Source organism: Macrotis lagotis, chromosome X (genome assembly GCF_037893015.1).
Source record: "Macrotis lagotis isolate mMagLag1 chromosome X, bilby.v1.9.chrom.fasta, whole genome shotgun sequence".
Lineage (NCBI taxonomy): Eukaryota > Metazoa > Chordata > Mammalia > Peramelemorphia > Peramelidae > Macrotis > Macrotis lagotis.
Window position 1 is genome coordinate 278,764,058 of NC_133666.1, and position 12,209 is coordinate 278,776,266.

General features: G+C 34.0%; 1 protein-coding gene across 1 annotated transcript in view; it reads right to left on the bottom strand.

Moving 5' to 3' along the window:
- NNT (nicotinamide nucleotide transhydrogenase) overlaps positions 1-12,209 on the bottom strand; it is a 112,943-nt gene that overhangs the window by 81,013 nt on the left and 19,721 nt on the right. Inside the window, exon 7 of the mRNA XM_074199998.1 lies at positions 9,252-9,439. Within this exon, the coding sequence (XP_074056099.1) occupies positions 9,252-9,439 (188 nt within the window). The remainder of the gene's footprint in view (positions 1-9,251; positions 9,440-12,209) is intronic.

A 12,209-nucleotide genomic window follows, 5' to 3' on the forward strand; every position in this document is an offset into this window, starting at 1 on the left:
AACAAATGACCTGGAAAAACAGATCTAGAAGAGATAATTTAAAAATTATTGGGCTGGAGTGGCTAGGTGGCGTAGTGGATAAAGCATGGCCCTGGAGTCAGGAGTACCTGGGTTCAAATCCGATCTCAGACACTTAATAATTACCTAGCTGTGTGGCCTTGGGAAAACCACTTAACCCTGTTTGCCTTGCAAAAACCTAAAAAAAAAAATTATTGGGCTACCTGAAAGTCATAAACAGGAAGAGTCTAAACTTCATTTTTAAAGAAATTCTCTAGGAAAATTGTCCTGTTACCATAGAAGTAGAGGGTAAAATAGAAATTGAGAGAATCTACCAATCACCTCCTGAAAAAGATCCTCCTTCCCCCCAAAAAAACTCTCAGGAATATTATAGCCAAATTCTATAACTCCCAAGTGAGAGAGAAAATATTACAAGCAGCCAGGAAGAAACAGTTCAAATATTGAGACACTATAGTCATGATTACACAGGATTTAGCAATGTCTACATTAAGAGCTCATAGGACTTAGAACATGATAGTCTGGAAGGAAAAAGAGCTTGGATTACAACCAAGAATCAACTACCCAGCAAAACTGAACAACCTTTTACAGGGGGAAAAATGGACATTCAATAAAATAGGGAACTTTCACACTTTCCTGTTGAAATGACCAGAGCTAAACAGAAAGTTTGATCTTGAAGTATAGGACTCAGGTGAAGCATAGAGAGGGTGGACAGGAAGGGCAAATTATGAGGAATTTAATAATTTATATTCCTGCATGGGAAGATGATACTGATAACTCAAATGAATTCTCACTTATTAGAGCAGTTAGGAGTGTAAATAGACAAGGCATAGGAAGGAGCTGAATATAAAGGTATAATATATAGAGTCAATGAGCAAAAAATAAATGTAGTAGGAGAAAGGGAAAGGAGTAGTAGGGACTAAGATATTCCATGCAAAAAGAGTAAAGAAAAAGTTTTTGCAATAGAGTGGAAGGAGGGAAGGTGAGGAAGAATGAGTAAGTCTTCATTCTCTCCAGAAGTGGCTCAGAAAGGAAATAACATATACTAATAGGATATAGAAATATATCTTATCCTAGGGGGAAAAGGAGAGGAAAGGGATGAAGAAAGGAGAAAGGGGGGTGTAGATGATAGAAGAAAGGCAAGATTGTGGGAGAAGGTAGTCAGATACAACACACTTATGAGAAAGGACAAGAAGAGAGGAGAGAGAGAGAGAATAGAAAAAATGGAAATGGGAACAAATAGAATGAAAGGAATAGCAATAGCAACTTAGGAGAAAAAATAGCAACTTCTCTGCTGGACTTATGATAAAAAATATGATCCATCCCAGGGACAGAGCTGATGGTATCTGACCACAGATTGAAATACAATTTTTTACTTTTTCCTCTCATTTTGTTTTTCTTGAGATTTCTCTATCTTTGTTGGAGGGAAGGGAGAACTATGGTTACTTTTACAACAAGACTATTGTAGTAATGTGAAAATAAATAAAAAAGAAAAAAAAAGAATCTCAAGAATCCTCCAGTCTGACACCCTCATTTTATAAAGGAGGAGAAAAAAGGATAATAGAATCAGAACTGGAAAGGATATCAGAGGTCATTTGAACCAAATGCCTCCTTTTACAAGATAAGGAAACTAAGTCTCTCTTTTAATTGACTTGCCCAGGATTGCATTAGTAGTAAATAAACATTACAGTGAAATATAAAACCAAGTCCTGACTCTAGAACCAATGTTTTTTCCAATTGTTAAGACTCAAGAGAGGCTAAGTAAATTAGACTGAACTTGATTCAATTTAATTCACTAATATTTATCACCTCTTATGTCACTGTTGGAGAGCTAGATGTTATCATAGCACATAGAGAACTGGGTCTAGAGTCAGAAAGATTTATCTCCTCCCTGAGTTCAAATCTAGCCTCAGACATTTACTAGCCATATATGGGCAAGTAACTTAACTGTTTGCCTCAGTTCCTCATATGTAAAATGAGCTGGAGAAGGAAATGGAAAACAACTCCAGTATCTCTCCCAAGAAAACCCCATATAGGGTCATGAATAATCAGACACAACTGAAATGCCTGAACAATTTATATCACTGACTGCTAAACACTTGTAACTCCCATGAATTCCAGCTCTAAATTTCCAATAATTTCCTTTTAATGTCTTGCCAGCACCTCAAACTCAGCATGTTCAAAACTGAGCTCATCAGCTTCTCCTATAAATTTGCTTTTCATTCCAACTTCCCTATCTCTGCTAATGGCACAAATATCTTCCCATGACTGAAACTCAAGTCCTTCTAGACTTTTCCCTCTCCCTATATTCATTTATTTTCCAAGTCTTATTGAATCAGGTCACAACATGCCTTCCATTCTTCACTTCTTGTACATTTAATGGTATCTAGTCTGGGGTACCAATGATCCTTTCCTGGAAAGGCACAATGGCATGGTAGCAAAAGAAAGAGCTTTGGAGTCAGGAAGGTCTAGGTAAAGTCCTACTTCTGTATTCTCACATTGGCTGTGTGACCCTGTCACATAACTTCTTTATGCTCTAAGCAACAATTTAAGACTATGAGCTTGAAGAAAAGGTGCTGTCCTTCTTTAAAAGAGTGAGTTTTCTTACCTGGGAGTTCCCTACACAAATTAAATCACTGTTCTTATTCCTGTCATTCACTTATGGTTTAAGGGGATATATTTGCTTCCTAGAATTTTGTAAATGTAAATGCTATCTTTCCTCTGAGAGATAAAAACAAACTGATGTTTCTTGCTGGAAATAAGCTCAAATACATATACATATTTGCAAATACATGTTGATATGAAGTTATATTAGTAATTAAGACCTTCTCTTAGTTATGATAATTATAGGTCAGGAGATATTCCTCATCCCCCATTCCCCTACAGAATTTCATTTAGCATTTACACAGAGACCTAAGAGGGAAAAATGAAAAGTAATTCCATAAAGCTTCTGCTCCTCATTTGAGGAGCCATTCTCCTGGCACTGACTGGCAGTTTGATTACTGGATATCTATCCAGTTTTAATTATTTGTTTTCCCATTTCCTTCAATTAAAAATTCTTGGATAACCTTTCATCTGACCAAAAAAAGCCCCCAAAGCACCTCAAAATAGAAGAACCTTCAGATTCCCCACATAGAGAACCATTATTACTGTAGTGAATGACCCTAACTGATCTCTTTCTACTCACAAAGCTTCTATCCTACTTCTTCTACCCCCTCCTGATATAGCAATTTCCAAACTAGTCTTCTTGCCTTCAGACCCTCCCTTCTCCAATTCATCATTTACATAGGCACTATATTAATCTTCTTAATAACTATTCTGGTTATGTCACTCCCCTGCTCCATAACTTCCAAAGGTTCCCTGGTGTCCGTAAAACAAAAATACTACTTCTTGAATCTACATTTAAGTGGCTCTAGGGTCTGTCTACAATCTGTTTTTGCAAATTTATTTCACACTACTTGACAACATCTAACTCTGAACCTCACTGTTCCCCAATCAGCTATTCCCCAATCTTGAAGGTTCCCTGGTGTCCGTAAAACAAAAATACTACTTCTTGAATCTACATTTAAGTGGCTCTAGGGTCTGTCTACAATCTGTTTTTGCAAATTTATTTCACACTACTTGACAACATCTAACTCTGAACCTCACTGTTCCCCAATCAGCTATTCCCCAATCTTGCCCTACAAGTATCTGATGCCTCCTAGTATTTGAATAGGCAATTCATTCCCTTGCCTGGAAAGAAAGAGGGAGCAGGGGAGGGAGAATTCACTTTATAGTTTGTAGTGTAGAGTGATGAGACTAGGCCCAAAGGCTAACTAGTAGTTTTATTTCAAGAATAGTTGAAGAATTGTTTGGATACGATTATTCTAATAATCTCAGCAATCCAATAAAAAGGTTAGAATTAAAGAATTCCTAAAAGAAAAACTTGATGTGAATAATTTTTTGATGTGATCATTTTGCCAAAAAAATTTAAAAAATATAAAATACAGTTTAATGAGCCACTATTAAATTATAAATGATTTAAAGATCAAAAGCAAGAAATGTTGACATACCAACTATTAAAAATTCCCATTTGCATAGAATTACTTGAAACAAATCCTACTAAACACTTTATCTTCCTTAAAGGCAATTGAATGAACATAAACATGAGACTTGATATATCTGCTTTTTTCTCCAAATTCCAAAAGCAAACATAGATAAATATTTTCTCAAAAATCAAGAAGATATGCTAACTTGTGGCAAATTACAAACTCAAGGTAGGAAGTAGATGCAAATTATACTACAAATATTAAAGAAGGATAAAAGAATACCAACATGAAATATATACTCCACACCACGTATATGGGAAAAGTGCTTGGCAAGTTTCTGATCATAACAAAGCTAGTTGTGAGGGAAACTTCTGACTGAAATCTACTAGAGGTCTGTGCTAAAAGAAAAGCATATGAAAAATTAGTGATGTGCCTTGGTGAATATACACCTGTTTCAGAAGGTGAAGGTTACCTGGACTCTGACCTATAAGGTAGTACATAGAAATAAAAGAACCTGTAGAGTAATATTGATTATTTCATCTTAAAATTCATGATATAAGAAACAGTAATTCTAAGTATAATCTATAATGTGCCTGAATATTCAAAGAATGGATTACAAGGCCCTGAGAAGAAAAAAAAAGATAGTTAGCTTGAAAGGACCTGAAGGATTTCAACAATAAGATTCCAATGATGTACATTATTTCAGTGAGGAAAATGATACATCTAAATAGAAAGGAAGCTTATTTATAAGCTCTGACTTTTAAAGGAAAGATAAAAGCAAGGGCAGGTAATGGAGGGAGTATACAAAAGAATAGCATTAAAAGCATTAAGGAAGTTAACCTCCAGAGCAAACTGAGCATTTTAATAAATGCAAAAGATTTTTAAAAAAAGAAAAAAAGAACTTTTTAAATTATATTAGAAACAAAGAAGGAACAAGGAAGGGATAATGCCACTGTTTGGGCAAGATAGAAATTAAAAAGAACAGTTAAAACTGAAAGGATATTAGAAACCCAAGTAAAAATGAAGAAATCTAAGAAAACACCCCCCCCAATCCTCAACAAATTCAATTCTCTGACCCCTAAAGACTGGTTTTCAATTTTAGATCATCTTAACTACAAACTCAATATTCTTTCCCCTGAAGATAAATCCACAAAACATTAAAATATTAAAGATTAACCAATGACCATAACAAACATTTTAAATGTTACTATGGTCATAGAACATAACTAGTGAAAAGAAATAGGAAATGTTTAAATACTGTGATATCAACATTGTTACCCAAATACCTATGTTTTACAAAGCAATATTACATTGCTGTTGACATTTATTGACAAAAAAATTTTAAAAATTTTTAAAAAGAAAATATTAAAGAAATCTGCCTCATTCAATAAAAAAAGAGAAGCTGAGATGAAATGAAGTAAAAATATATAGCCCCAGCTTCTCTATAGTAAAAGTCATTTGCTTGATAATCTATAGCAAGTACTAAATCATATATATATATATATATATGCATATATATATATATATATATATATATATATATATGAAGGTGTGGTACATGTGTGTATAGTTCATGTATTTTGAAGTAGGTTAGCTCACTTCCTTCTAAATAGAGACCCTGAGGGGCAGCTAGGTGGCATAGTGGATAAAGCACCGGCCTTGGAGTCAGGAGTACCAGGGTTCAAATCCTGTCTCAGACACTTAATAATTACCTAGCTGTGTGGCCTTGGCCAAGCCACTTACATTCATTTGCCTTGCAAAAATCTAAAAAAAACAAAACAAAACAAAAAGAGACCCTGGGAATGCCTGGATTTGATAGAGCAGGGATATTATAACCCAAATTTCTATTATCAGAGTAAAACAAGGTTTTTGGATTCCGAGTTGCCCAAATACAACTGAAAGCCTAGGTAGTAAGAGGAAAAGACAAAATGAATAGGTAAAAGGAACAGTCACAACAAAGCATAAAAAGAAAGAGGAATAAGAAAGATAAAGGAATAAAGCAGAAATAAGCAGGGGGGGGGGGGGAGTAGCATGATGGAGAATAAGCCTTACAGAATTCTCTCCATTTGCAAAACAGAGAGAAGACTACAAGTAGTATCAACTCCCAAAATTGGGTAAAGCAATTAAGAGGCATCAGAACACTTCATTTGAAATTAAACTGAGCCAGATTATCTCAGAAGCATTTTCAGATGAAACTAGAAAAAAAGAAAAAGTGAAAAACAAAACAGCTATCAGCATCTCTATGACAAACAATTATCATTTTTGATGACAGTGAATTAGTATATTAGTATATCCCGAGTCCCCAATGTGCTATTATATGAATAAACGGAAACAGCACTGAAAAGGAAGATTGGAAGGAAAAAAACAACCAAGTACACAGAGAAGAAATCCATGTCAAAGTTGGCAGGGATTCTGTTCCAAATACAGATTTAGAGATTGAAAAGATCTTAAAGATTATATGGTCCAATTATCTCATTTTAGAGAAAAAGCAACTAAGACCTAACTTCCTCAAGGTCACAAAAGTTGTGCTTGGTTGAGCCAAGATTACAAACAAGTTATTCTGCTCTGACTCCAAATCTAGTTACTTTCTGCCACATTATAAAAATCTCATTCTTGTCAACATCCAAACTTTTTCCAAGAGTACACATAATAACTCATGCCTGCCTTATTTCCTATACAACTTTTGTATAATACAGGGGTCTTCTTTGGGTCTCCTAACATTACATTTTCAAAAGCGGAACATACCAGCTATCTATATGGTATCTTTCACTCTCACTACAATGACTTGAGCAAATGCTTTTCTAATCATTCATCTTTTTATATCTTTAATATTTTTTCAGGTACACAATTATTGAACTGGAATAAACTGCAGAACAGGACAGCTAGTTAGCACAGTGAATTGAGTGCTTGCCTTGGAATCAGGAGAACAAGACAATTGGCACTTACTAGCTGTGTGACCTATCTCCTTTCATCCTGATTCATATCTGGTCACTGGATTCAGATGGTTCTGGAGGAGAAAGTGAGTCTGGTGATTTAGCACAGCAGTCCCTCACTCAAATTCAATTCATGTTCATGTCAAGTCATCACATCCCTGATGCCATGGTCTTCTTTGAGATCAAAGGATAAACATCAGTTAAATCCACTACAAGACTCCATATCAACCCAGAATTGTCTGATTCTTTGAAGAGTCTGGTATTCCATGATTTAAAGTCATACTGGAAGAAAAATTGAAGCTAAAAAGATGAGTTTTTACTTCAAGGATAAACTTGGCTTTTTTTTCCTGATTACATAAATCATTTGACACATAGAACAAAATAGAGGCTTCAAGGCTTTCTTCCAAAAGGCTGACTCCCATGCATATATAAAGATCACAGAAGATTCCTTGTCAGATAAAAATACTAAGATAATTGTCAACATCAGACAGATATTAAACAGGGAGGCTTATACTTGCCAAGGAGGTTTGCCATTATCATAGAAGATATACTGTGAATCCCTATGGAGAGTGGGTCCTCCAGATGCTTCTATTTACAGATGACATATTGCTGATTGCCTTAAAACCTAGAATTCTAGATTCCTTAATGAGATTGGCTCAATAGATCTTCTCTGGGAAGGCTTGTGTAAACTGTTGCCAATATGATAGCTATCAGAAATAACTATAACTACAACAATTTAATGGAAAGGAAGATGGAGAAGGAAAGGAACAGGTGAGGGAGGGGATTATCAAGAGAGATAGGGACAAGAACAGGTAAAGGAAAAAAAATAAAATGCAGCACAATTGTACTGACCAAAAAGTCTGGACCTTTAGAAAAGCTAAAAAAAAAAAAAGAAACTCCATATCACCCTCCCTTACTGGAAAAGGTGAAAAACAACAGATATGAATTAAAAATTAATTCATACATACCATACTGTCATTCTCAGTTGATTCTGGTTAACTAATTTCTGGGTAAATAGAGGGAGAAGGACATATTGGAAAATTAGAGACATAAAAACAATATATCAAGAATACCTTTTTAAAAGAATGCATAATAATAAAAATAAAAAGGAAAAATAAATGAGGAAAGAATTACAATTATCTCCCAACTGCCACCCTGACTACCAAGAATGCTTCAGTCCTTACAGTCAAAAGAAGGCCAGAAATATACTATGATATGCCAATGGAAGAAAAGTTCATTGAGTTAGTCAGTCAATCTAACTAATCCAAAGTAAGGTGTATGGGAAAGAGCTCTGTCATTCAATTTAATAGAAGTTAAAATTACATTCTGTATTACATTATAACATGTCAGGGCACTTGTATCAAGTGACAATACTTAATTTAACTTTTTAACATCAATAACAATGCTGCTATATCTGTCCAAATTACCAGATTCTTTTTTCAGAGGACTTCAACTGACAAAGACTTACTATTCTGTGCAAACTCCCTCTTGGGAATATGAGCTCTCTTTATAGACCTTTAGCTCCCTCTCCTGGCTCCATGTTCCAAAATAAAGACATTCAGTTTATTTGCCAAAATTCGCATGAAAACTAAAGCACCACTAGTATAAAAACAGTCAGAGAAAAGATCATTTCTCCTCCTCAATACCACAGTTGTTTCACCAACATCAGGATTTCTAGTTAAGGTGGTAATAGGAAAGGTATTAGAAGAGTTTTTGCTCTGCTATAAATAGCCTAGAAAAGATATAAAAGAAGATCATATGATCAAGAAATTTAAAAGGAAACACCAACAAGCTCCTCCATTCCAGTCCAGGACAGAGCATGAAGATGGCAAAAAGCCTGAGGACACCCAGAGAAGGGACATACCAGTTGAGGAAAGAAGTCAGCTCTAGTTCCTATAAATAGTCTAAAGTCAGAGGAATCTCAGCCTAGGTCTGCCTAGTAGCATCAAAGGAAAAAACAGCTTTCCACAGGCCATTGCCCACTATACACACCTCAGGCATTCAAAATCAAGACAGGAAACAAACCAGAGCAACTCCAAGTATCCCTCTAAAAGTCTGTCTTGCTTCTTCTCCTGCTAGTCTGTAAGCTCATCTACCTATTTTCAGCTGCTCTAGTTTTATTGTCTCCTATATTTTTTTTCACAGTTTTTTAAGGTTGCTTTTTTTGTTTCATCAGGAAGTGTTTAAAAGCTTGTTAAGAACAAAGAATAATAATATAAATGAAAAATAAACAGATTCAAAAAAGGGAAAAAGTACAATAATACAAATGTATTACCTGGAATAAGGGCAGTGCTGATGAGAATATCAACTTCTTTACATTGCTGGGCAAAGAGTTTCATTTCTGCCTCAATAAACTCTTTGGACATTTCTTTGGCATATCCTCCTTGTCCCTCTCCTGATTCTTTCAAGTCCACTTCCAAAGGCTCTGCCCCAAGAGACTTAAACTGCTCCAAAGCTGCAGCTCTAAAAAAGAAAACCAAATACAAACCACTCATGGTCAAAAGTGAGTAAGCATTCATGACATTTTTAAAAGCTGTATCTGAGAACCTTGGCATTCACATAGAAATTCTTATGTCATAAAAACATATTAAGACAAGGATATCTTCTATACCTGTCAGAAAAAAATAAAAATAATTTTACCCAATAATTTTTTGTTAACAATAATAAAAACACCTGACCCATACTAGGATTTCTTTCACATCCATAAGACTACAGGTTCAAAATGAATCAACAATGTGAGATGGTAGGCCAAAAAAGCTATTTCAATCTTAAAATGTGATAAAAAAAAAAAAGCTAAAACCAAGAATCCTGCTATTGCTCTGCCCAGATCAGACCAATAGTATGCTCACTTATAGGAGTAAAATTTTAGGAATGATACTCACAAACTACAGCACATCCAGAAGAGAAGAACCAAAATAAAGAAGAAACTCAAAATTCTGCCATATGAGAACTGAAGAAGTTAAGGAGATAATGATAAGGAAATGATAAGCAGAGACTTGAGGATACATAAAAAATATTTTCAATATGAAAGTGAAAATAATGGCTCATTTATATAGCATTTAGAAGTTTACAAAGTTCCTTCCTCATAGCAAACTTGGGTTGTAAGCAATGTACATATCATTACCAATTTAAAAAAAATAGACAACAAATTCAGGGATATAATGTATTTGATATGTTATCACATAAAAGAAGAATTCAATTTATTCTGCTTGACCCCCAAAAGAAGAGAATGATAGAATGAATAGGCAGTTTTATTTCAGCTCAATTTAAGGAAGAACATTCAAACATCAATTTCCAAAAATGTAAAGGGCTTCCATAGAGCGCAGTAGAGTTCCATACCACTGCAAGCCTTCAACAAGGAGCTGGATGAACAGATGGCAGGAATATCGTAGACAAGACTGCTATCACATTCTGATGGTGGTGTCAGATTTGGGGTACCACTAAGTTTATGCCAGGAGATTTTGAATCTGTCAACTTTTCTATTACTTAGGATTCCCTTTATTTTGTTACTATTACAAATATCGGTTTTTAATATATCCATAAATTATCTGGTCCTCCATTTTTCACTGAATTAGCATTCTAATAAAAACTCTTAAGACAATTTACAAGTGCTGAATTATCAAAAGTAAAACTATCAAGTCAAAAAAAAAACCTTCCAAACTTCTTTACCAAATCTCCACTGAATTAAAAAGTTCCCACAACCATAAGCTCTTTAAAATATCTTGTCAAATGTGTATCACTGCTTCCCTTTCCTCTCTCAAATTACTCTAGTCAAAATATTATAAGTATTAGTCAATAATAATAAAAAAGGTAAAACTCCTTTCTTTTGAATGTCACACCTTTTGAACTAATGCCAATATGCAAAGAACTCTCAGTTCCTTAAGTTGTTGAATTGTTATTCAGTCTTATAGGAGAGTCTTGTCCTTACAAAATATGTTACATTATCTCTCTTCCAATACATTCTTCTGACAGCAGAATGCTGAATTTGGAAATAGAAAGTACTGAATTCAAATATTACCTGTGATGTAACCATGGACAAGTTATTTAATCTTTTTGAGTCAGTTTCCTCACATATATTAAGTAAAAGGGTGATAATACATGCAATACCTATTTCACAGTGTGGTTCTGAGATTCCAATATGATAACATGTATAAAGGGATTTGAAAATTTTAGTGACAGATAAATCTCAGTTATTGGTAATAATGTTAGATGTTTTCCCCAAAGTTAGTAAAGTAGATTAACTGTCATTGTCCAATGCTCATATCATTGTTGAACCAATTATATATTCTATTTGTCATCCTTACCTTTGCTTCACTGGACATGGATAAGAATTTGGCAATAAAATTAGATTGTAGACACAATGAACAACTAATAAATGATTAGCATATATATCATGGATGCCAGAATCTCTTTTTATCTTAATTTAATTTTTTTATTTATTTAAGGTAATGGGGTTAAGCAACTTGCCCAAGCTAGGTGATTACACAGTTAGGTAATTATTAAGTGTCTAAGATTGAATTTGAACTCAGATCCTCCTGACTTGCTTCATCCATTGTGCCACCCTAGCTGCCCCTTCAGAATCTCTTCAAAACAATGAAAGTTAATTAAATATTTATAGGAATTCAATCTTTTATTATCAGTAGCCATTATTCAAAGTTCAAAATCATTTCAAAATATCATTAGTGCTTAGATGCTGTTATCTACTGTATAGCAATGGGACATAATGGATATATTATGTTGGGAGTGAGGAACATTGAAGCCTGAATCTCACCACTGACATATTCTAGCTACATGACTATGGACGAATAATCTAAATTTTCTAAACTTTCATTTTCTTATCTGTAAAATGGAGGCAAACCATAGTAAATAACTATACTATTTACCTTAAGGGATTGGGTTGAAAATCAAATGAAAATAATGCACACAAGTTGTTTTGTAAATTTTAAAGCATATGTACTAGTGCTTCTAATTATATAATTACATGTTAGGCAAATTTTTATTAGAGTAAATATTAAATTTTGTTAGAATATTTATTAAAATTAAAATTATAATAAATATAGTAATATATCTTTTTTAAACTTTTTTCATTTATTTTGAAGGAAATTCTAATCTGGAGGTTCTGAAGATAATTCTTATCAGTAATTCTCATAAAACTTTAAAGGTAAGCTGTAAAAAAGCAAATAGTATATGCATAATTTCAGTTATATCTGATCTGAGTCCTATTTACTTTGAA